Source organism: Mastigoproctus giganteus, chromosome 8 (assembly GCF_048544385.1).
Source record: "Mastigoproctus giganteus isolate SK-2022 chromosome 8, ASM4854438v1, whole genome shotgun sequence".
NCBI classification, from domain to species: domain Eukaryota; kingdom Metazoa; phylum Arthropoda; class Arachnida; order Uropygi; family Thelyphonidae; genus Mastigoproctus; species Mastigoproctus giganteus.
The window spans coordinates 64,735,673-64,763,322 of NC_143582.1; the positions used below are offsets into that span (position 1 = coordinate 64,735,673).

The 27,650-nt window shown below is 36.3% G+C and overlaps 1 protein-coding gene across 1 annotated transcript in view; it reads left to right on the forward strand.

The window, feature by feature from the left end:
* LOC150081579 (small COPII coat GTPase SAR1B-like) overlaps positions 1-27,650 on the forward strand; it is a 92,235-nt gene that overhangs the window by 33,297 nt on the left and 31,288 nt on the right. Inside the window, exons 4-5 of the mRNA XM_090380556.1 lie at positions 1,800-1,865; positions 17,609-17,712. Of these exons, the coding sequence (XP_090236682.1) occupies positions 1,800-1,865; positions 17,609-17,712 (170 nt within the window). The remainder of the gene's footprint in view (positions 1-1,799; positions 1,866-17,608; positions 17,713-27,650) is intronic.

The window sequence follows — 27,650 nt, forward strand, 5'->3', positions numbered from 1 at the left end:
TAATGGAATAAGTTGGAAAAATCTTTTAACTAAGATTTTCTATTAATTTAGTTCATGTCTGTGGCTCACCCCCCCCCCTTGAAAAAATAAATCTAAATGAAAAATTAAATTTAATTTCAAAAAATCATTTTCAGAAGATTAGCGATTAGTTTTCTTTACTGGATCACAAATAATATAACATTATCTACGCCCATAATGCATGTGAGCAGTCATTTCTAAGCAGTCAACTGAGTGCTGTGAACATAAAGTCACATGAAATTAACAACTGCTCACTATTGGCACACTGAATATTTTTAAGTAATGATTGGCTTTTGTTTATGGACTTGCCACACAGTTTTATTTATTTGCTTGTATTGATGTTAGTTTATGTGCATGAATTATAAAAATTTTCAAGATTTTTTTTTTTTTTTTTTCTGATTTACAGCTCAGCACAAAAGTACATGTCTACTTTTATCCACAAATTTCAATTTTCAATTATGTTATTAATTTCTGGAATGCTGTGAATATTGTAATATTGATTTTTTTTCAAATTCTGAAAATTATATCACATTGAATGGATTCTCCCACATTTAGGTGGCAGTGAATGTGTTAAATGAAACAGAAGAGGAATACTAGTTCTCAGAATTTTCAACAGCAGTAATTTGCATTGTTTCTTGCATCATTTGCCACTGCTAATACTGATACTATTGCTAAAATCCAAAAAACTTGTTTTTCTATAGCCAGCCATTGCAGAAGCCGAAGATGAATTTTTTTTTTTTTTTTTTTTTTTAATTATGAAACAGGTCTTGAAAAATGTGGATCATATTTTAAATTTCAAGTTATAACTTGCTAGTTTCCATAGAGAACATTTCTCTGATTGTAAAATCAGATAACAGTATTAATTAAAACAGATTATTATTATTATTTATTATTATTATTAATATCCATATGATGCAAGGAAGCCTGAGGCTTATGCTGCACCAGGAAAAAAAAAAAAAAAGTTCCTGAGTAACCCTGAGAGAGAGAGTCAAAAGTAGAAGGGAATCACCAAGAAAGAGAAGAATGATGATATCCAGCTCAGGACCCTGGGTGTGCCAAGCCCATACTCACCAGATGTGAGCCCCCGAGATAATACTGTCAAATCCTGCCTGTTTATATGAATGCTTACACTGAATGGTAAGTGTATGAAAAATTATTATAAGAACATGGACATTACAACATCACTTGCCTGACTGTTGGAGGTATAAACAGCTCTCTTACCTTACCTTCCCATTTAAGATCATCTGGGGAGTTAGCAAGGTTTTGGTTTGTCACTGTGATATACACTGATGCAGAAAAGGCTTAACTTTGCATTTTTTGGTCTTTACCAATACTAATACCAAAATGCATCACTGGTGGGTGCATCACTGTTTTTTTTTTTTTTTTTGCCCTTTCCTCGCTGCTCATCCAGCACTTGTAGAGCTACAGGTGCTGACTGAGCAGTGATACAACACCTTTGTTGAGATGCTGCAGCTGCTGGAAAATGACCTCAGTCAGGAGCGGTTACAGACACTGTGGGATCATCTAAATAACTGGATCAGGTTTGGAACTTGTCTATTGATGGAAATGGACCCTGTGACATATCAGGAGTTGCCTTCATGTGCTCTCTGTACAAATTACTATTTAAATAATTTGTTTTCATCCGCTTTCATGGATTGATTGATTGACATTTTGAACTAAATATTTTTCATATTTTGTTACTTCCTAGTTATATTTTTTGGTATTAATTGATCCTTTGCCTATTTAATTATATATAATATATGTTTATTTACAATACTTAGCTTCAGAAGAATTATCAATAGGCAATATGAGGTTCACTACATTTGACCTTGGAGGACACCATCAAGGTATGCCTTGAAATATATAATACACATGTTAATTTATTTATCCTTTTTGCGAGGGGAACCCAATTTTTCCAAGTACAGAGCAAGGCAAATATTGTAATCAGATTAGATGAGGGGGAGTGGTTACAAAAAAAGAAAACAAATAATAGTAATTGATATTTATATAAAGAATGATACTATTAAATCATGTTCAAATACTAAGCATCTTTATTGGAACTCTAAAAGAGAACAAGACAACCACAGCAATACAAGTAAAGAAACTTCCATACTTATGCAAATTTGACTTTACATAAGCTTTTGCCAGCCAGTGCAAACTTAAAAAAATCGTAGAAACGTATTTTGCATCCCATAGGAATAAATGGAGGTATCGCGAAAATATCGTAATGTGAACCCAATAACACATTGTTTTTTTTTTTTTTGTTTTTTTTGTAATTTGTTCCAAGTCCTTGGAAGTTGAAAATTTCACTATATTACTAAGCTATTTATCTCTCTCTCTAAAAGGTCATTTTTATAATGGAAATTGCATTACACTTTCATCGTTATCATATGTTCCATTATAAGAATCAGTTTTGAACGCCTTTGTGATATTTTTCTAAAACACATTTCTGGAGGTCACTACCATAAAAAATAATTCACACTTTCCGGTTTATTAGGCTTTTCTGTTAGCGCAATCTATTATAAACGGGTAGTAAACTCGATTTTATTTCATTTGCAATAATCCTGATAACTGGAATTGTGTGAGTTTTTACATTACGGCATTATGGTGAAAAGTATTCCCCCTTCACTGAAATCTTCAACCATATAAAAAACATAAATAAATTTTCAGAATCTTCTCTTCATTCCTATTTACTTATTACAATGATGAAGGGAAAGCAACCAATGGAAAGTGCAAGTGCTGGCAGTGCTAGGAAATGAAACAAAATGAAATTGATTTAGAAATGAAGATGATTAATTAAGAAGTACAAAGCAAGACAAAGTTTGTCATATATTGCATGAAATTAGGTCTCGCCGCTTCAACAGTGAATACTATTTTAAGGTACAGTGTGCGTATAAAAGAACATGTTCAAGGATCAACGTATTTCACACCAGTGCCAGTCCGCCCCAACAGTGATCACAAAACAGCGTTCAGGTGCTATATCGAAGATGGAAAAGCTATTAATAATATGGATGGAAATCAGATTCAGAAGCAAGTGCTCCTGAGTTCAATGGCCATTCAAGCAAGTGCAAGAAGTATTTATGTTAATTTATTTATCCTTTTTTGTGAGGGGAGCCCAATTAAAGATAAGTACGGCAAACTGCAAGCCAAGTTTGTGGCAAGCAATGGGTGGTTTGATAGGTTCAAGCATCGTGCTGGTTTCCAAAACATTAAAGTATGCGGTGAAGTTTCCAGTGCTGATTCTGCAGCTGCAGAGAAATTTTGTGATGTGTTGGAAAAAACCCCTTCTAAATCTCTACAGCCCTCAAATTCTGCAGCGGCGTGCTTATCAGTTGGAGAGTTAATTCTGGTAATAATGCTTGAAAGGTAAAACTTGCTGATGTTATGCCTGTCTCCTCTCTCTCTCTCCTTTTGTAATTTTATAATTTTGAATTTTTTGTAATTTTGTACACTTTCATAATTTTTCCTGTGCATGAGATAAAAAAAAAATTTAATAATTCTATTTACACATTCGTCAAAGATTTCTTTTTTGCTTCTATCAAATTCAGCACGCATAGTCGCGAGTGGGGAATTTCCTTAAAGGCTTATTTAGGGAAATTCCGACTTTGTAGTGTTCCGCGGAACACAACCCTTACATAAGTTGGGGAGTTCCTGTACTTAACAACAAGCTGATATTTCAAAATTCAACTAAGTAATGTCACATGCTTGGAGGTGGCAGTTGGACAAGTGGATATAACAAAGATAAGAGTTGCAATTAGTAATAGAAAGTGTGAAAATTAAAAATTATGCCTGCCCCTTTAATTACCGTACTTTTGTAATAATTATCTGCTTTGACTTTGAGTGCACTATTTTATCTTTAATTAGTATTAGGTGGCAAATGAAGCAAGACAGTAAGTTTATACATCATCAGCCAAAAAAGAAGAAATTTCTCACATTACTTGTCCATCTCCTCTAGTAGTTTGTTTAGTTTCCTTCCTTGAATTTATTTAAACTGTCAACTTCCAAAACAACAGATGGAAGTTTGTTCTACAATTATCTATTCTATTCTACAACCATCCTTCCCCCCTCATGTGCATAGTCTGTGCAATATGAAGAATCCCTATCAGCATTGAATCTGCTCAATCTATTCAAAGCCTTAAATACCTCAGTCAGATCACCTTGCAGGTGCTTAGTTTCCAGACAGTGCAGTTTGCAGAACTGAAGCTCTTTCTTTGCAGGAGACCCCATTGTTCCCTCACCAGTCTTGTTGCTCTTCTTTGAACCCACCCTAGCAGCTGCACAACCCCCCAAAAATGAGGCTTCCAGACTTTATGTAGTGCTTATGATATAGTTGTACCATTGCCTTGTACAATGGAACAATCATTGAGAAAACTCCAAAAGCAGTCCTGGCAACCTATCTGGCCTGCTCAAAGAATTTCATATCTGATTGCACAATTACTCCTAGGTCTTTTTTTTTTTTTTTTGTTTTTCATTTTCTACTACCCTGAGTGTAGTACAGCACAGATGGTATGGTAATTTTAATTACTGCTACCCATATGCAGTAATTTGCATTTGTCAGTGTTAAACCTCAATTGCCATTTCTCAGCTGAACTGTCTAATTTTTCTAGATCTTGTTGCAGTAGCATACTGTAGCCAAGTTGTCAGGAGTGGGAGTGCAGTAGCACATGCTCTTTGAGTAGACCGAGGTTCAAGCCCCTGACTGGTAAATACAGTCGATCTACCAACCCGCACTCACTGGACCATCGTGGCAGATTATGGTCCATTTTCCTCATCATGAATTGTTGAGGAGGCTTCCATCCTGGGCACCTCCATAGCCAGGTGGGCAGGAGCAGCAGTGCATGGCACACGCTTCTTGATTAGACCAGGGTTCGAGCCCATGACCACCAAATACGGAGGATGTGGAAAGGTCAGGGAATGACCACCGCATATCCCCTGAGCAATATGGCCTTAGTTGCTAATGCTCCTAAAAACCAAATAACAACAACATAACAGCTTCCATCCTACAGTGGGTTGATAATGGCTGCAGTTTACCTTTTTTTTTTTTAACTGTCTGTCATTAACCACACAGCCAAGCTTCGTATCATCTGCAAACTTGGATATTAAGCTTGATATACTTTCATCAATATCTTCAATTAATATAGAAAATTACAGTGAGTGCAGCACTGTAATTTTCTATAGTTTGTTCAGCGGTAGAGAGATACTGTAAGCAAAATAATCCAACTTTTATTGTTCTACTACTGTTGGATAATGCTCCAGGTCACCCTGATTCTCTTGAGGACTTGAATGAAAATGTGAAAATTTGCTTTTTACCACCAAACACAACTTTAATTCAGCCAATAGACTAAGGAGTTATTTTGACTATTAGCATTAGCATTAGTAAGGGCACATGATTCAAGAAAGCAAGCTTATATAGCATCAGCCTAAAACAAAAAAAAACACGCACACCCTTCTCACGCTTCTCATTTCACCCATCCACTCATTCCAAATGTTTGTCTAGTTCTGCCTTGAATCTGTTTAAGCTATCAACTTCTACGACAGATGGAAGTTTGTTCCAGCAGTGAACTATCCTACAACTGTCTCCTCAATTTGAATTTATGCCCTCTCAGACGATTATTCTGAGCAAGAGGAAGAATCCCATCAACATTGAGCATGCTCAAACCATTCAAGGCTTTATACACCTCAATCAGATCACCTCACAGGTGTCTTATCTCCAGACACTGTAATTTGCAAAATTTAAGCCTTTCTTTCTAAGAGCAATCCTTTGTTCCATTCACTAATCTTGTTGCCCTTCTCTGTACTCATACCAACAGCTCTACATCCTTCTTAAAATGAGGCCTCCAGACCTGTATACAGTACTGAAGGTGTGGCCTGACCATTGCCTTATACAAGGGGATAATCACCTCCTTATCTCTGCTAGAAAAATTCCTGTATATCATTGACAAGACACCATGAGCTACTCTTGCAGTCCATCTGCACTCCTCAGAAAACTTCATATCTGACTGCGCAATTACTCCCAGGTTCTCTTCCCTCTCTACCACTGTCAGTGTAGTTCCACACAGTTGATATGTTACTTCAGTTGCCACCTCTTTAGATCCTGTTGCAGCAGCATAATGTCATTAGTGTCATTAACAACCCTGCCGACCTTCGTATCGTCTGCAGACTTGGATATTAAGCCTGATATACCATCATCAGTATCATTAATGAATACAGAAAACAACAATGGATGCAACACTGAACCCTGGGGGACTCCACTAATAACATTAGTCCACAAAGAGCAGTGTCCATTGATTACCGCTCTCTGTCTTCTCCCACTCAACCATCCTAACCATTTTAAAGTCTATTATCTTAGATTAGGGTGACCAGATTTATAAAACAATCGTGAGTCGATATGATTCGACTGTCATACTAGTTAAAACAGTCCTCTTGTACTCATTTCATGCCAACTAGCCATAACTGTTTAGCTTGATATAAAATTAATATAGGTTACTTACATATTTATTGCTGTCTTATTCTCACATTAACATTGTCAAATCACACAAATCTTTATTGAGCAGATGGTCCAGGATGTACACTATTAATATTTTTCTCATATTTTTTGGATGACTGAATTTCTTCCAAAAGGTTTGGCTGTTCCTGTATAAAATTGTAAAAGTCCATACAAGAAATGTCTTTAAAATGTGTTTTTGTTATTAATATTGCCTGCACAGTTTCAACGGACAGTTGGTTCCTTTCATCAGTCCAAAATGCATTCATTAAAGAAAACACCCTCTCTAATGATGCATTTGTGCCTGGTATTCCTAACACAAAACTCACAATGTGTATTATGTTCCCAAATCTTAAGTCTTCATTTTTCATCATCTGAATTGTCTCAGGCCACCTGTCACTAGTCATCACACCACATTTATACCAATGATCAATCTTAGATTCACATATATTCTTCACATGATTCACTTCATTGAATAGTTCGCCTTCATCTATTACTTTTAGTATGTTGGTGTCAATTTTGGATATGTTTTGGACATGTTGTTGAACAACACACCAAGATGGAGGGATATTTAACAAAAATCATTTAAAGTCACATAGCTCTGCAAAAGGCTTGGTCCAGTTTTCTGCATATTCTAGGAAAGTATCATAGAAACTGGTGACAATTTCAGCAAATTCAAGATCTCTGATGACTCCATCCTCTATCAGTTGGTTTTTGAGGTCCAGGACAGCAGATGTAAAAAAATGTTGTTTCTTTCATTTTTGTTTTTTGTTAAATATCCCTCCATCTTGGTGTGTTGTTCAGTTCTTGTGCCACTTCACTGCCACAAATGTCCTCTTGTTCAATCTTTTTGATAGTGTTATTACACATTTTGAGTTGGCTGTGAATGAACTAACCAGAGAAGGCACTGTGGATTATTTAAAAAAATCTCTCAAGAGTTTGGGGCTTTTATCTTGTGATAGAAAATGACTTGAGACCATCAAACATTTTGATTATTCTTTCCACTGCAGGTAGCAAGGAAAGCCATCGCATCTTCACACTTCTTAACAGTTGCTTGTATTCCACTTCAACAAAATTGCAGAAGAATTTCTATGCCTCAACACTAATAGCGAAAACATGAAAATGTTGAAATACATTGTTAATAATTGATTCCACATCAATTGGCAACATATCAACACTTGTTTGCAAAGTGTTATGCACGATATGTGCAGCACAGCCTACTCCCAAGATTTTCATGTTCTTGCTTAATTTATGAAAGACATTATTCTTGCCTTTTCTCCAATGTCTCCAAAGTTGGTGTTGCAGTTGTCACCACAAAATGCTGTTATCTTGTTGGTTAACTTATATTTCTCCAATATGGACAGAATGCGATCCCCTAATATCTCAGATGTTTCTCCTATGAGATTTTGGAATTCCAACAATTTCACTTGTGTTCCTTTTATACGTATAAAATACCTCACCAAAACTGGGACCAACTTCAGACTTGAGTGATTTGATGAATCTACCATAACAGATACATATTTTTTCTCATGTAAGTCACTCATAACTTCACAAAATACAAATGGAGCCAGTACATTCACAACTATACTTTCACATTTTATTATTGCACATGTGAAACTTTTTGAGAATAAGTTTTGTATGATGGTAGATGTGCAATCCGCTGATCTAAACGAATGGTCATGCTTGATACAATGGAAAGCTAGCAATCTTTCTTGTGCAGTGAGACATTTACATCTTGTTGTTTTGTCATGAAAGAAGTTAGTTTACAACTTGCACTTTTTGCTGCAACTGTTTCTTTATTCTTCTTTTTAGCAGTGTGCTGTGTAATGTCTGTACGATCACCATGTTCAATAGAAAATTCAACTGTATAAACAGTACGTAAAACTTTACCGTTAACATTATGACTTTCAGTTAGGAAAGGGAATTCTTGTTTCAACGTGTCCGTGAAACCACTTTTGCTAGGGCATCTCACGACCTGTTGTCAACAAATCGAATTTATAATTAATTACTAGACCCTTCAAATAATGTTACTGAGTTTATTACCACCAACACATTGCCTCCGTAGCCAGGTGGGAAGGAGCAGCAGTGCATAGCACACGCTTCTTGATTAGACCGGGGTTCGAGCCCGTCACCACCAAATACGGAGGATGCGGAAAGGTCAGGGAATGACCACCGCATATCCCGGAGCAATATGGCCAGGCGCCTCCATAGCCAGGTGGGAAGGAGCAGCAGTGCGTAGCACACGCTTCTTGATTAGACCGGGGTTCGAGCCCGTCACCACCAAATATGGAGAATGCGGAAAGGTCATGGAATGACCACCGTATATCCCGGAGCAATATGGCCTTAGTTGCTAATGCTCCTAAAAACCAAATAACAAACAAACAAACAAACAAACAAACAAGCAATATGGCCTTAGTTGCTAATGTTCCTAAAAACCAAATAACAAACAAACAAACCAACACATCAATACTTTGAAAAACACCAAAGAAAATACTAGAATTCATTCGCACGTGTCTGTCGCTTCGGCCATGCTACAAACAAAAGTTGACTCGTATTCTCGACTGTTGTGTGCATTATAATGCCACCTGTGGAAATTATGTGAAAGCCATCTGAATCACATCTTACTGGATTATAGTGCCATCTATTGGAAATAGGGTAAGCCTCTTTACTAATTTGCAAAAAATTACGTAGTTAGGTTACAGTTTACGAAAAAGAGGAAAAATAAGAGAAATGGGAAGCGTTGTTTAAAAAAAGGGACATTTGACATCCCATTTACATTTTTATCGGGACGTATGGTCATCCTATCTTAGATTGACTTTTGGACAGGCTATTGGCACTACAACTAAAGATCATGCAATTTCTTTAGCTGAGTTTTGGAAGAAATATGACATAAAGCATGCAATTGAAAACATTCAAGCATCATGGCAGGAAGGAACAGCGAGTAATATGAGTAATATGCATACAGTATGGCAGAAACAGCACTGCAGAATTTGCAGAATTCGAATCAAACATAAATAGAGTTATAGAAGAAATAGCTGACCGTGGGAATGTTGATACTGCCACTGTTCGAGTTAGTTTGTTAGTTAGTTATTTGGTTTTTAGGAGCATTAGCAACTAAGGCCATATTGCTCCAGGGATATGTGGTGGTCATTCCCCCGACCTTTCCGCATCCTCCGTATTTGGTGGTCACAGGCTCGAATCCCGGTCTAATCAAGAAGCATGTGCTATGCACTGCTGCTCCTGCCCACCTGGCTACGGAGGCGCCGACTGTCACTGATCTTGGAGCAAAAGTCAGCAATTGCCAGCTCAGTGGAACTTTTTGAATGGTAGGTATACTATTTTTGATGAATGGTCTTGATTGGCTTCAAGGAAATACACAAGTCTACCACAAAGAATTTTTTCAAATAGTTTTGCAAAATCTGAGATGAGAGCACTGTTGGATGAAAATTGTTGACAGAGTTACTATGTGCTCCCTTAGGAACTGGTACTCTGACTGCTTTTTTAAACTGAGAGGGAAATTTACCAGATTGAAAGGAGAGGGAGAGAGAGGGAGAGAGAGAGAGAGAGAGAGAGAGAGAGAGAGAGAGAGAGAGATATTAAATATATATTTAATGGTACCAGAATTGAGATAAGGATCTCTTTCACTACAGAAGCTGATATTTCATCAAGACAGGAGTTCCCTTTTCTTTTAAAGGATGTCCTGCTTCTAAAATCTCCAGATAGAGAGTGGAGCAAGGAAAAAAAAAATTCGGATAAAGTGTTTGGCAGATTCTCTTATGACATTGCCTTTGCTGTTAACTTCACATTGAATAAGCTTATGCACACTTGAGATGAAAGGATTAATAAACGCTGAGGCTTTTTCATGATCGTCGTAAATGAGTATATTATTCTCAGTGATGGATAATCAGTGATGAAATCAAAACTGAGGTCTACACTGGTCAAGAAGCATGTGCTATGTACTGCTGCTCCTGCCCACCTGGCTACAGAGGCGCCTCCGCTGTTCGAGAGACTATATATGCAGCCAGAGGAACTTAGTGAAGGTGAACTTATCGACATAAATGAGGAAAGTGGTTGTGACGAAAAGGATAAAGATGTCCCAGAGGAAGTGATGCCAGCAAAAAAATTCACATTAAAGGAACTCTCAGAGATATTTCATGACATTGAAAGCGCAAAGGATAAAATGTTGGAAGCTGATCCAAACTTAGGAGTATGACAATTCGCAAGGTCATAAAAAGACGCTGAATCAGTATTGTAAGTTATACAGTAAGAAGGCAAGCACCATTCAAACTACTCTTGATAAGTTTTTTACAAAGAAATAAAACACTTTAATTCTCAATGTTTCTAATGTTTTAAATTACAGTATACTAAATAAATATTAGTTTTACTATTTTTTTTTCATTTCCCTATACAATTATAACAGACAGTAAGAGAGTTTTTAATGTTTGACAAATTTTTAAAGGTCACGGAACAGTCGTAATTTTTCCCATTGATTATTAACATTGCACTGCACGGTTTCAGCTTGCACGGTCATTTTTACGGTCCCACACTACCAAAGCGAGGACTGCCTGTTTTAATTATTTGCATGATTTTAGTGTTTGGTATTTCTTGAAACTGTCAAATTCTGAAGAGTGTTTCACAATATTGGTCTGTTTCTCTGTTTTCTCCCACTTCTAATACAACATACTGCATAGTCTTTCTTCTTATTTGGGTTTTTGCCTTTCATCACAAAATGAGGATGGATATTTAATCCATCCTCATTTTTTTTGAAATGTATCAGCCTCCTTCATCAAGGTGAAACTTATCACAATTGAAATTGTAAAGAGCAAGAAAAACAATTGCCTTCACCATTTCATCAGTTTTTGATTGAACAAATAATTAGCACAGTAATGCTCAGTTCTGTGTACAGCACCCTTATTTCTTTTGTGCTCACAAATAGTGACTGGGTTCTCCCTCCTCCTTACTTTTCCTGTTTCCTTGTTACTTCAGTTTGGTATTATAGAAAGCATAAGTGTGGTTCTTTTGTCTTTTCTTACCATTTCTTTATCTTCTTTTTCAAAATCCTGTGCTTTTCCATTTCTTTGTGGTCTTCATCTCTATTGGTAATCCTTTCCTGGGATACTTAATAGTGCCTGTTATATGTTAATTTAGTTCATTTTTTTGCTGACTGACTGATTTTATATTAGTATTCAACTAGCAGAAGCTCTTCTGCTAGTTGAATACTAATATAAAAACAGTCAGTCAGCAAAAAAAGTGATGTATGCTATCCTCGGTACTGGAAAGCAGTTTTAGATGAGATGAAAGTCAGGCCTGGTCTTATCAAAATGTGGCATCAAAAGCTGGCTGATATGTAACCTGTTAGTTAGTTAGATATGTAACAGCTAAAAGAAATACATAAAGACCCACTCTATTTGTTTTTGTGAGTTACAGCATTTGAATGAAACTCTATCTTGAAAACCAACAGTGGTTTCATCTGATGCAAGATATCTTCCAGGAACAAAATATTCACAAAACTACTTTAGACATCCCCCCCCCTTTGAATTCTTTTTGTTTTCTATTTTGTTGGTAGGCAAAGATGAAACATCCAAAATATCTGTCAGAATTCTTTTCTTGCTAAATATATTCATGAAAAATGGAATTTTATCTTCCCATTCTTCAGTCCAGTGTTCTTTTATATTAGTTTTTTCATCTATTCTCATGTTAGCCACAAAAAAATGCCTTTAATTCATTCAAATTCTCAACCAGGAGGTTCTAAGAATTTCTAAATTTCTTCATCAGGAGAACTTTTATGAAATATTAATGCCAATACCTCACTTCTAACAGAGTATTTGATACTTTATGTCTTCAGAAATGAAGAAAAATAACTGGTGCCTGCTGCTAACAATTGAATATAATTGAATTAATTGAATCAGTCTAGTTTTTCCAAGTTGTTTTTATATGAAGTATAGATAGATGGTAGTACAATAATTATGCCGGCACTGCAAGAAATCAAATTTAATAATTCACAATGCTGAAATTTGTAGCCACTGCAGCATTGGATGGGAAGTGAAATTTTATGGTGTTGTGGCAGCTGTGACATCAGACTGCAAAGGGTTAACCCTTAGTGCTACAAAAATGGTATATTATTTCTGGGATTACTGCTACCCAAATTGCAGCACCTGTTAATAATGTAAATGTTAAACTTCAGTCGCCAGTTTTAAGCTGATCAGCTTGATTCGCATTCTGATTAATGTCATTAACTGCATCTTTTGCCCACGTTTGTATCATTAGCAAACTTAGACATTAAACTTGAAATACTAACATTAGTATCGCTAATGAATATTGAAAGCAGTATGGAGAAGTGGTATACCACTCACAAGATTAGTGTACTAAGAGCAGTGGCCTTTTATTATTATTTTTTTACCTCTAATAACATAGATTTCTTTATCGATAGTATTTAACTTGGCCCCCATTGGCACATTGTTTCAACTTATACAGCAATTGTTTTTGTGAAACAGTATCAAAGCTTTGCTGAAATCTGAATATGGGGTCAAAATTATTCTTCTTATTTAGCTCCTTTATGATGAATTCATGTTGGCTAATCAGTTTGCTCAGTTTAAAGCTGCATTCAATTTGAGATAATCTTGCATCACGTTTCTAACTATTTACTCCATTATTTTTTCCATATTAGAAACAGGTCTGGCGCCTCCGTAGCCAGGTGGGAAGGAGCAGCAGTGCGTAGCACACGCTTCTTGATTAGACCGGGGTTCGAGCCCGTCACCACCAAATACGGAGGATGCGGAAAGGTCATTCAGGGAATGACCACCGCATATCCCGGAGCAATATGGCCTTAGTTGCTAATGCTCCTAAAAACCAAACAACAACAACATAGAAACAGGTCTGTAATTAACTATTTCACTCTTTGAATCACCCTTCTGAATAGGAGACACATTTGCATGGCCCCAGTTTATAGGAACTTCCCCTAAATATATGGATGCTCTCATTTCATTATTATGGATAAAGCTGTGATTATTTCTTTTTAATAATTAGATAGATTCACCAGCTTCAGGTTTCTTTTCTTATTTTCAACAGTTTTGTTCCAGTTTCCTCTCAGCCACTATAAAATCATTTAACTTCCAGTCAGTATAAGACTCCTGGTATCCATAGCTCTAATCATTTCTTCAAGTGGAAATGTAGATGTAAAATATTAGTAGTGGTAAATGATACAAGGAAGCAAGCTTATACATTGTCAGTCATTAAATCAAGAAAAAAATAAATAAATAAAAATCTACATTGTGTGCCCACCTCTTCTAGTCCTCTTTTAAAGTTATTCAAACAACTTACCACAATGTCAGATGGACTTTATTCCAATGATCAGTTTTGCTCTGGCTTAAGGCAAATTTGCATATATCTGTCCTGTAACCATCCCTTTTCAGTTTAAATTTATATCCTATTGTTTCCTCTGGCAAGAGTAAGGATACCATCACCATTTCCTAAGGAGGGAAAGAAGGATTCTTCCCCTCCTTAGGAAATACATGCTGCCTTTGCCCTATAACTTCATTTCTGTGAAGATGATCTTGCATTCCTGTTTTTAACTATTGGCTCCATTACGAATCCTTTGATTTAACCTTGTAAATAGGAGAAACGTTTGTACATCTCCAGTCTATAGAGAAATCCCCTGACTGAGAATGCTCTCATAATTATGGCTAACCTCTTTTGCTTCTGTTTTCAATATAACTGGATAGATTCCATCAGCCCCAGTGTCTTATTTACTTCAACAATTTCTCTTCCACCTCTTTTCAATTATTGTGAAATTATTTAATTCCCAATTAGGATTAGATTTATCTATGGTATCCTCATCTCTAAGAACCTCTTTACATGCAAAAATGTAGATGCTGAATATTTCATTTTGCCAGCAACCTGTACAGATTCATCAGTAGTTATGCTAGTCATATCTAGTTGGCCAGTGTGTTGTTGTTATTTGATTTTTAGGAGCATTAGCAACTAAGGCCATATTGCTCCGGGAATATGCGGTGGTCATTCCCTGACCTTTCCGCATCCTCCGTATTTGGTGGTGACGGGCTCGAACCCCGGTCTAATCAAGAAGCGTGTGCTACGCACTGCTGCTCCTTCCCACCTGGCTACGGAGACGCACATTGTCCAGTGTGGTTCATCATTTTCTTTCTTAACATAAACAAAGGATTCTTTCTATTTTTCTTTGTTTTCTTAACCAAAGACTTCTCTTAATCTGCCTTAGAAGCTTGTGTCTCTTAGTAATAACTTGAATGTTGTCCTGCTTATACTTACTGTATACTTCTATACAGTTTATCAACATTCTGTGCATTTTTTTATCCTTAAACAAAATCCTTTTTATCCTTACATTCAAGTAGTTTTATCTTTAAATAAATCCCACATGAATAGACTAATCACTGTCACATAGTCATGCCTTTATTTGAGGTTTAAAATTTCCATAACTTAAGTAAAGTTTATATCAGTAATTTTAAACAAAATTAATTTGAGTAATTTCAGTGTATGTTTGAACAATAAGTAACATTTATTCAAATTAGAGATTTAAATAAGAATCTCAAACCAGAAGCAGTGGAAAAAAAGGTCCATTGCAAAGAGGACAAGCTTTGGATCATCTTTAGAGAATATTTAAAGATACTCAAAACAGAACCATAATAACAGTACTACAAATAGATGAGCCTATTATTCTTAAAGAATGTCAATTACTGGAGTTTTTTTATTTTAATAATAGGTCATTTCATTTAAAATGCTTTCACCATTATGTTGAAGTCAATCCAAGCTGTGTTTGCTTTAGTTGCCCAAAGCACAGTTTATCTTCTGCATGAAGTCACATTAAGTGGCCCATCATAACGTTATGTTTTGGGATGACCAACCTTTTACATTTCTGTGTGTATCAGTTTCTCCTTTCATAACAATATATGGTTCCCAGGTACGGAAATCAAACCTGTAAGTTTGATCTTCGTACCTAGGAAAATAACGAAGTCAGTCAGTAGTTGAAGGTATGGAAGATCATCATGAAAGAAGTGGAGGTACAATGCAATTAAAGCAGAGATCTGTTAAAGCAAGATCACAGGAATAAATTTGACTCTGATTAGGTGCTATGTGGCATCACAGGGGAACTGGATGCAAAAAATAATTTTGACATAATATATTTAGATTTCAGTAAAGCCTTCAGATGAATGTGTTGCTTTAATTGGAGCAGTGTGACTTAAGGATAAGTCACACTGCTCCAATTAATCATCCCTTTATGCACATTGTGCATAAAGGGATGGTTAGTTGTAGGAGATAAATGACCACTGCTGTTTTTTGGTGTACTAATGTGATTAGTCAGGTACCACGGAGGTCAGTGTTGGGCCCTTTACCAGTTTTAATATTTATTAATGATATTTATATTGGAATTTTAAGTTTGATATCTAAGTTTGCTGATGATAAATGCAAGTCTACACTTGGGATAATATCTATTTAGATAGTGCCAAACTCAAGGTAATTTATAAGGGAAAAGTCCTAGGGGGTACAAGCTGCTAGAACAGCTCATAGGGTTCTGCCAATGAAATACAAGAAATTTTCTGCCAGCAGGAAAGAGGAGATTATACTGTTGTGTAGGGCAATGGTTAGGCTCCATCTAGAATACTACCTACAGTTTTGGAAACATCATTTCAAGAAGGACATAAATCTTTTGAAAAGGGTGCAGAGATGAGCAACAAGATTAGTTAGGGCTCAAAAGTGTGTTCTTATTAAGGAAACATAATGCTGATGGCATCTTTATCTTTCCTCAGATGACACACAGAAAGGGACAGGAAAGGAATTTAAATTCAAGAAGGATGGTTGCAGAATAGATATATGGAGATTTGTGTTCAGCCAAGTTATTGTTTGAATAAACTTTCGCCTAGTGTTGTGAAAGTGGGTAATTTGAATGAATTTAAGGAAGGCTTGGAGAAATTATTATAAGGAATAGGTAAATCAGGGTTTTTGGTTTTTTTTATGCTCTGTGAACTTTGTTTCCTTGCACATTAGTAAGGTACCAATACTTGCACATCAAATAATAATATTAATTGCATTATTTGCCTTATTTTTGACTTAATGATATGATTCAGTAAGGAATGTTAAAATAGTCAGCTAGATCATTTTAGTATTGGTTTGTGCTAGGTAGAACTTTTTATACCTTTGCTTAGTATTACAATAAACTACAATGTCTTGTGCCCTCATTGATTTTCTTTTTCTGTTATTCTTTAATATTATTAAAAAAACACAGAGCTACAAGGCTGAATAACTTCTGTGTTGTAACAATATATTTAAAAGAGGGAGAGATTACCTCAATCTTTTGCATAGAATGATTCCAGTCAATGCTCTCCAAATGTAAATGAATAAAATGATTTTAATGGAATCTTTCACTCATAGAGACATAACCGATCCAATGCACAACGGAATCAAAAGCCAAAAACCCTGACCCCAAAACACATCACCAACTCAGGAAAACCATGAGTGTGAGAAGACATCGTGTCAGAATAATTAAAATAATTAAAGACAGAAAACCATTTACGAGAATAAATAATTAAAACCATGATTATACAATTTGGCTAAAACACATTGGACATACAAATTAAACAAAGGAATGAAAATGCAGTAAATTTCATTTAATTTGTATGCCCAATGTGTTTTAGCCAAATTTTATAATCATGGTTTTAATTATTTATTCCTGTAAATAGTTTTCAGTGTTTAATTATTTTAATTATTCTGGCACAATGTCTTCTCGCACTCATGGTTTTCCTGAGTTGGTTTGATGTGTTTCTGGGTCGGGTTGGGGATCTCTGCTTTTGATTCCATTGCGCCTCAGATTGGTTGAGTGAAAGATTTCATTAAAATCATTTTATTCCTTTATATTTGGAGAGCATTGACTGGAAGCATTCTACTCAAAAGATTGAGGTAATCTCTTACTCTTTTAAAGTTATTCCTTAATAGACTTGGAAATATAATTTCTCTAAATATCAGTGTAGCTAATCCTTATATTATTTATTAGTTCTAATTATATAGAAACATATTTGCTTGCAATGGACAGCAATATGCAATTGGTTTATATACTGTGGGATTCTACTTGCTGTTTAGCAAGAAGAGTGTGGAAAGATTACTTCCCAGCTGTAGATGCCATTGTATTTTTAATTGATGCCTGTGACCAAGAAAGATTACCAGAGTCTAGAGCAGAACTGCATGTATGTATTGGTATCTTTAAATGATTTATTATTTTAATATAAAGGCTGTATTTTCCCTTACAGAAATCAATGCATGTGAAACTTATTTTCACTATCTATTTTGTAATGTTAAGAGTGGTTTCCAAAATATGGGGTATTCCCTACCCATGGGGGGATTTCTAGAAAGCTGTATAATAAAACAGAATTGATTACAATATCACAGTGGTTTTCAACCAGGGTGCCGCGGCACACTAGGGTTCTGCAACAACATTCTTGGGGTGCCGTGTAATTTTGGTTTAAGTTACTTAAAGTTATTATTTTATTTATTTATTTTTTGAAATTTATACATTTATTTTATTATAAAAAGGTGTACTGCATCCATTTAATTTTGTGGTGATCTATAATTGATGTTTATTTAGTACCTCTATATAAAGAATAAAATTATAATATAGGCATATATTAAAAGGTTGAAAACTGCTCTGTTAGGTATTTATTTTGGCCTAAGGGCACCATGAATCAAGAAAGCTTGGGAACCTCTGCAGTATCAGAATGTTAACAATGAATTATTTAAAACTCAGTTTACAATAAAGATAAGCATTGTACATTCAGTAACAATAAAAAAAAATTTTGTTATTTTTATTGTCATTTTCACACAATCTTTGATGACAAATCAGTAGCACTGGCTTTGTGACTGGACACGGCATAATCTACTTGAAGAGAATACCATGCTGTTGTTGTGTCAGTAGGGTCAGTTCAAGTGGGCAAACAACAGCTGGGAGGCATTCTTTCTCACCATTATAAGTACAGACAAGTTTAAACAGCTTCACTTGACACTGGAAGATGTGAGAGTAAATTGCCATTAGGTTTCTTTAAACACTTCCCTGATAGTGGGAAGTAGCAATATAACTAGCATGTACTTGGTAAGAGAATGAGGTTCTATGTGTTTCCATTACTGGGAACTGACCTTAATTTTCTGCATTGCTTTCACAAACACAACCCTTGCTGCTACATTTGGCAACATTGCCAAATATAGCAGCAAGTCTTAGTTGTTTTGTCTTTCTGCTATGTCTCAACAGAACCAGTTTGGGAATTTTATTAAACATGATGAAGTTTAGTTGAATTCCTTACTACTAATTACCCTTGCAGTAATGGATAAATTTTTATTTGGTTACAAAAGGAAAATTGGATGTTTTGAGTAGAAAAAATAATAAGTAAAAACCTAAATGCAGAAAATACAACACAAAATATCTCTGTTTTTGGATTCAGAGTTTGTTGGAGAAGCCACAATATTTGTTTGATATGAAAATTCACAAAGAAATATTCTGAGATATCCACTATTCTTCTTACCACAGTTTTATCTGCAAGTGTGTGTGTCATGGATAGCACGAAAACAGATAAATGAATGATGCACTTTGAAATATTGCATACTTGGTGCATTGGAAAAAACATCCGATTTTTCCATATGAAACTGCACTGGTTTAATAAACAAGAAGTGGAATTTGCCAAAATGACTGTTAACAAAAACCATTGCTAGCATCATTCAACATTGCATACAGAATTGCCACATGTAAAAAAAAAATATGATGCAATTGGAAAAGTTTAGTGTTACATGCTGCTATTGATAACTGAAAGTGTTTGGTGAACTGTATGCCAAAGAACTCCAGAAGATTCCACTTTTAGTATTAGTAAAGGAAATGATGCAAGGATACCAACTGTTTCTGCACCAGCGTGTACACACACACACACACACACACACACACACACACATGCAGATAACTGTGGTAAGAAGAATAGTGGATATTTCAGAATATTTATTTGGGAATTGCTTGATCAGCTTAAATCCATACATCTGCATTACAAGTAAAGCTGCAAATAATTTTTACAGCTGTGCTCTCTAATTAATAAATAATAATAGTAATAAGTCTGTTCCTTTTTTTTTTTTTTTTTTTTATACACGATGGAAGGAAACAGTAAAAAGGGAGGGAGTACACAAGTTTTAGAAGCATTCCTTTTAAAAAATAGATACAAATGACAATATAATAATTATGCACATCTGAAATTATAGGTATTACAATAACAACAGGAATAATACTAATAAATTGGAAAATTATGTACATTTAAATATAGGAGGAATTTAGACACCTCCTTCTACAGTCTTGGAGGAGTGAGGACAATGAAAGTTATCCACATGTTTAATGTGGTTTACAAGACTGTTGGTTTAAATATTGAGTATTTTTACAGTTAGAATAATGAAGCTTAAAAGATTTACATGATGATTTTGAAAGATTATAAAATTGTGATCATTTTTACAATGAAGTATCTACAATTTGAAATGACAAAAAAATTGCATTTACATTATTTTAATTTTGGTAATACATTTGCTTGACATTATTTAAAAATTCAAGAGTTGGTTGGAAGGTAATTTTAATTCAGTCATCCACAGAAATGTGTTCAATCAGTAGTTACTTGAACCAGTTTAGTGAATTGTCCTGTTTGATATTTACAGGAAGGTTGTTTCTGATTTTTGCTCTCTTTTATGTTTTTCTGTTCGTTGGCTTTTATAAAAAGCAGAATCTTGAGGTCTGCTTGCTTAGGTTGTAGGCTATTTCTTCTTTTGTTATGAAAAGAGGAGGAAGGTCTGGTGTTTTCAGAACATTGTGGACAAAGGCAGCCTCGGCTTTGTGGAGCAGTTGGTAAATGTTAAAGAGCCCCACTTCCTTGTAACCAGTGCTCAATGACACATTCCATAGAAGATCTAAAATTGAGTGTACATATCTGTTAAGAATAGGGTTGTCTTTGCAGGTGGTTCCCAAGAGATTATTCCATAGGTGAGGTGGGGCTGAATTAAGGATAGAAAAATCAGTCTGAGAAGTGAAGAATCTACCCAGAAAGAGGCTTGGGCAATGATGCCTGCAAGTGACAAAGTCTTGTTGCATATCGTTATTATTTGCTTATCCCAGCTTAGCTTACTATCCAATTATATTCTTAGTAATTTGGTTTCATTCATTTTCTCTAGATGCATTTCTTTATACACTATCTCGAAATCGATATTTAGCAGTTTGTTTTTAGTTGTGAAGACCATATATGTGGATTTTTCAGGATTAAGAATGAGCTGAATTTTACAAAGCTATTTTATGGTGCATTATAGAGAGCAAGGCAGAGAGTTTGAGTTAGAGCTGGTTAGGGTCTTTATCTGTGAGAAGAATGGAAATATCATCAGCAAATGCAACTATGTGGGTAGATGGAAGAATATGGAGAAATTCATTGATGAAAAGGATAAATAGTATAGTTACAAGAAGTGAGCTTTGAGGAACTCCCCTTAAGAAATAACAAATGTATGAATAAGACTGGTTTGTTTTTACAATAAATGGACATGCAGTAAGGTAGTCTTCAAGGAGGTGGTTAATTTTTCCTCTCAAGTCAAGATTGTTGAGTTTGTTGAAGATTGGATTATGATTTATGCAATCAGAAACTTTAGATAAGTCTAGGAACTGTGCTTTTGCATAGTGGCCATTTTCAAGACTGTTACTGTTGTTGTTTGTTTGTTATTTGGTGTTAAGGAGCATTAGCAACTAAGGCCATATTGCTCCAGGGATATGCGGTGGTCATTCCCCGACCTTTCCGCATCCTCCGTATTTGGTGGTCACGGGCTCGAACCCCGGTCTAATCAAGAAGCATGTGCTACGCACTGCTGCTCCTGCCCACCTGGCTACGGAGGCGCCGACTGTCACTGATCTTGGAGCAAAAGTCAGCAATTGCCAGCTCAGTGGAACTTTTTGAATGGTAGGTATACTATTTTTGATGAATGGCCTTGATTGGCTTCAAGGAAATACACAAGTCTACCACAAAGAATTTTTTCAAATAGTTTTGCAAAATCTGAGATGAGAGCGCTGTTGGATGAAAATTGTTGACAGAGTTACTATGTGCTCCCTTAGGAACTGGTACTCTGACTGCTTTTTTAAACTGAGAGGGAAATTTACCAGATTGAAAGGAGAGAGAGAGAGAGAGAGAGAGAGATTAAATATATATTTAATGGTACCAGAATTGAGATAAGGATATCTTTCAGTACAGAAGCTGATATTTCATCAAGACAGGAGTTCCCTTTTCTTTTAAAGGATGTCCTGCTTCTAAAATCTCCAGATAGAGAGTGGAGCAAGGAAAAAAAAATTTCGGATTGAGTGTTCGGCAGATTCTCTTATGACATTGCCTTTGCTGTTAACTTCACATTGAATAAGCTTATGCACACTTGAGATGAAAGGATTACTAAACGCTGAGGCTTTTTCATGATCGTCGTAAATGAGTATATTATTCTCAGTCATGGATAATCAGTGACGAAATCAAAACTGATGTCTACACTGGAAGAATTCTAAACTTCACAATCATGTAATTTTAAATAGATACTTTAATTATTATTATTATTATTTATTTATTTTTTTTTTTTGGGGTGCCTGCTAGAGGGTTAAGGTGCAAAACAATAAAAGTAAACTTTAAAAACAAAAATTAATCTATTAATATATGAAATTTAGTTATAAGTTATCTACTGTACTGTTTTTGAATTGTTGAGTCATTAAAATTTTGTTTGCTATTATATTTCTTATATATAAACTATATTTTTAAAACTATAATGAGAAATAGCTGTTTTATATTATTTCTCCCTGACTGGGGGTTCCACCTCGTGATGGGCATTGCTACCAAGTACACAGGGTGGTGGTTGTTGTTGTTGTGTCTGGAGTTACTGATTGTCAAGGAACTCTCTGACTATCCTACAGGTGTTTGCTGGGAGATCTATTGCTGCTAGGCTGTTATGTACGGTCTTTGACACCATAACCGTGGTTGACACGATGATCGGGATGGTAGTAACTGTTGCATATGCCACATCTCTTTGATCTCCTGTCTTAGGTTCGTGTACTTCCTGATTTTTTTCCCCATGGGTTTTCTGCAGGTTGCCAGTGTTTTGGGTATCGCTATGTCAATCAGATTGGTAGCCTTTTCTTTCTTGTCTGCAAGGGTTATGTCCAGTCTGTTGTGCGGGATTGTCTTATCCGTTATTATGGCACGGTCCCAGTACAGCTTGTGCGTTGGGGGTCTCTAGTACTGCCTGTGGTTCATACTTGTAGTATGGTACACGTTCTTTGATCAACTGGTATTTCCTTGCTAGCTTCTGATGTATTATCCTGGCTACCTGGTCGTGCAAGGGTTATGTCCAGTCTGTTGTGCGGGATTGTCTTATCCGTTATTATGGCACGGTCCCAGTACAGCTTGTGCGTTGGGGGGTCTCTAGTACTGCCTGTGGTTCATACTTGTACTATGGTACACGTTCTTCGATCATTATCCTGGCTACCTGGTCGTGTCTATGAGTGTACTCAATCTGGGTGATCACCTTGCATCCAGCGGTGATGAGTTGGATCGTTTCTGAGGACAGGTGGCATCATCGACATGTGTCATCGGACACTCCGGGCTCCTTTGCAATGTATTTTCTATAGTTTCTAGTGGTGATTACCCGGTCTTGGATGGCGAGCATGAATCCTTCAGTCTTGGGGAAGAGCGTCCGGCTCATGAGCCATGCATTGGAAGCAATTTTATCTATGTGATCTTGATGGAGATCATTGTAGTGTCTGCCATGGAGTGTCTTCTCTGCCCATCTTTCTAGCTTCGTTTGTGCCTCCTGGTTGGGAGGGGACTCCTCACAGGTTGTGTGGGGGTATACCGCTTGTCTATCTTCCTTATAGCCTGGTGGAATGCTGCTGTGTGTTTCTGGAAGTAATCCTTCAAGTTAGCAATCACTGTTTTCTGTTGCTCTATCAGGAGGTCTATTAGACCCCTTCCTCCTTCTTTCCGAGCAGTTGTCAGTCTCTCCATGGCTGACTTCGGATGGTGTTGGTGGCCCTTGGTCATTATTGTCCTTGTCTTTCTCATGATATCCTCCAGCTCGGTATTACTCCAATCTATGACCCTGAAGGAGTACGTTAGCACTGGGACTGCTGTTTATGGCTTTAACTGTGTTTCCTCCATTCAGCTTTGCTTTCAGCAGGCTTCTGAGTCTGATGGTATTTTTCGGTCAGGCAGGTCTTAATTTCCTTATGCTGTAATTGCTGAGCCTGTGGCGCCTCCGTAGCCAGGTGGGCAAGAGCAGCAGTGCGTAGCACACGCTTCTTGATTAGACCGGGGTTCAAGCCCGTGACCACCAAATACGGAGGATGCAGAAAGGTCAGGGAATGACCACCGCATATCCCTGGAGCGATATGGCCTTAGTTGCTAATGCTCCTAAAAACCAAATAACAACAACAACAAGCTGAGCCTGTATCATCCCCAAGTATTTGTAGGCCTCTGCCATGGCTTCGATCTCTTTACCAGTCTGCAGCTGATAGTTTTGGTTGACTAATTTTCCCTGGTGTAATCCAAGGGTCTTGCTTTTGTCTAGACCCAATTCCATCCTAATATCATTGCTAAATTCTTTGGTGATTCGGAGTAGTTGCTGGAGTTACTTCTCTGTTCCCGCGTAGAGTTTGATGTCATCCATGTACATCAGGTGCATGAGGGTGTACAGGTTCTTCCTTCCTTCTTTGAGGTTATATCCGTGCTTGCTGCTATTGAGCATGGTGGATAGTGGGTTAAGCGCTAGACAGAACCACAGTGGGCTCAGGGCATCTCCCTGAAAGATTCCTCTCCTGATGGGGATTGGCCTGGTTATGATGTTCTCAACCTTAATGGTGGTACTCCATTTTGCCATAGTTTCTCCTAGGAAGTTTGTCACTATCGGATTGACTTTGTAGATGTTCAGCGCTTCTATTAGCCAGCTATGAGGCACAGAGTCGAAGACCTTGTTGTAATTGATATAGGCTGTGTACATGTTGCGCTGCTTCTTGTAGGCTTGCTCTATAACCATGGCATCTATGGTTAATTGCTCCTTGCATTCTTTGCTCAGCCACTTGCATTCCTTTCTACTGTTCGGCCATTATGTTCTGGTTCTCCAGGTGGTCTGATATCTTCCTGGTTATGCAGCTGGTCAGGATCTTGTACATTATTGGGAGGCAGGTGATTGGCCTGTATTTCTCCGGGTTTCTTGTATCTTCATCTTTAGGCTTCAGATATGTGATTCCTTGAGCGAGAAACTTTGGGATTGTCTCTGGGTGCCTTATCATTCGGGTGAACTGCTCTGCCAGGTGCTTGTATGTACAAGTGAGCTTCTTGTACCAGTAGTTGTGGACATTATCTATTCCTGAGTTCGCCAGTTGTGAGAGTTCTTGATCATCTGTTTTACTTCTTCTTCCTGAATCTCCCACTCTCTCATCTCTTGTACGTCCTATAGCTGTTTTTATTATTATTATTCGCCATATGGTGCAAGGAAGCCTGAGGTTTATGCTGCATCAGTAGAGAAGAGGCTACTTTTGTAGTACTTAATTTATAATTTTATTTATTGTTGATTGTAAAGTCATTATATAAGTAAAATAAAGTAGAAATTACTGCTTTAGTATTTTAAAAGTGCAGCAGAGCTTGTTTGAACAAATAGCTCTTTTAATATAATTTTTAATGATTTTCATTATAACAATTTTAGTACAGTGAGATGATTCATATTTCCTCAAGAAGTTAGTTGTAACAGGATTTTAAGAGTTTTCATTCGTCAGTAACCTTGCATATTGTTTTTATCTTTCAAAACTATAATTTTGATGACTGTGTACTTCTGTCTTTCTCTTTCCATATACTTTTTTTACAACTAATCAAAGAGAATTTTTAAAATTGCTATTTGTTCCTGCCTTTAATACTTTCCAGAAGTGGCAGTCAAGAAATATTGGGCAAAAGCTGTATAAGTATTAAATGCTTTTAATTCTGTTGACCAGATTAAGCGGTGAGTACAATTAGTGGTGCACAGGGTGGTTACAATTAAAGTCCGTAGGTGAAAAGGCTTTAATTGTAGAAGGAAAGCCATGAATCACCCAGAGACAGAATTTAGAATAGGCCTTATTTAGATCATGAAAAAACAAAACAAAAACAAAGCTTTTTCATTAAAAAGGTAAAATGAAATAAGCTTACTTTCTAATTTTCGAATAGTAGAGTATCCCAAGGCCTTAAACACTGCAATCAGATCTTGCAAGTACTTAGGTCTCCAGATGCTACAATTTTCAGAACTGAAACCTTTCTTTACAAGGTCTCGCCCCCTTGCTTCCTTCACCAGTCCAGCCTTGATGCTCTTCTCTGCATATGCTCCAACAAATCCTTCCTAAAATGTGGCTTCCAGATTTGTACACAGTACTCAAGATGTGTCCAAATCATAAACACTTCCTTATCCCTACAGGCAAAATTCTTATATATCACTTACAAAACCCAGTGTGTTGTCCTGGCAGCCTGTCTACACTGCTCGGAGAACTTCATATCATTGTACAATTAACCCCAAGTCTTTTTCATCTTCCAACACCCTGAGTGTGGTACTTACTGCTCCCTATATGAAGTACGTTGCATTTGTCAGTATTGAACTTCAATTGCCACTTCCAGTCCATCTACCTAATTTGTCTAGATCTAGAAACATGGCAGTCCAGTCTGTGCAGGAATCGTAGCGAGGAAGTTGTTCTTGCTCGAATCCACATAGGACACAGTCATCTAACACATTCGTTTCTGCTGAGGGCAGATGACCCTCCTGTGTGCAAGTCTTGTGACACCATTTTATCAATAAAGCATATTTTAATAGATTGTGTTAATTTTACCCATGTTCACCATATATATTTTGCCGCTTTTACTCATCCGACTGGGCCTTATACACCAGTCAGATTTTATCTGACAACACCATGTGTCAGCAGTTTTCAAGTTTTTACAAGCTATTAATATATACGCACATATCTAAATTGGATAATTTACTTTTAAACTTATACTTCTTTATATATATATATATATATATATATATATATATATATATAAATAACAACATGACAAGGTAATCTTTTTAAAGGTTACCAGAATTTATATTTGTTGACATTTTAATCTTTTCTTGGCGCAGTATAACCGCAGTCGTTTTTGCACCAGTAAAATCCAAATCAAATCAAATTGTCTAGGTCAGTGATCCCCCTCCCAATGGGATCAAAGGACAAATTATATAATAATAATAAATATAAAGGATATAATATATGGTTTAAAAATATAACTATGAACATTGGCCTTGTTAATTTTTGGTTTTAGCAATTTGGTATGCGAATTTTAATGCTAGGTGGCAGAACCATAATCCAGCAGACAACCATTTCTCATGGTATACATGTATTGCATTCCTAGTAACAACAATTAACAGCTATTGGCAGTTGACTGACAGATATGTCATGGTGTTACTATCTGAACAGTTCGCACATAAGCATATCACATATTTAAACACTGTTGTAAGTTATTTCAAATAATGACATATTTCGGTTTTAATAACAGTGTAGATTTTAGGAAAATCGTTATTCCACGTTGCTCCCAAAAAAGAAGTGTTGTCTATATTTGCATGATTATGTAACATTGGCAGTTCTTCTCCTGACAATGAATTAATACTAGTCTCTTATGTGAGAAAACCTTTTGGGACTATGCTGTGAAACCATCAAAGACCACCTGGAAAGGATGCATCCGGGCACAAAAGGCAAGGATTTTGGATATTTAAAAATTTTAAAGATAAATTTATAAAAGGTTCATTCTACAATGAATTTAGAATCATTTTTGAAACTTTCAGTTTCAACAAATGCTAAAGGAGGATTGAGAGCCTTTTATAATATATCATTCTTAATTGCAAAAGCAAGGTATCCTTACAAAGTTGTGGAGCATTGATACTGCCATCAGTATGAGAAATTGTGAGCTGTGTCGCAAAAATGGATTAGCATCCAGTATTAAAAAGCATTCTGCTGAGTAACAATACAGCTCAACTTCATATTGATGAAATGGCTGAAGATATCCTTCAAAACTGTGGTTTCTCAATTGCAGACAACTAAATTTGCCATAAATTG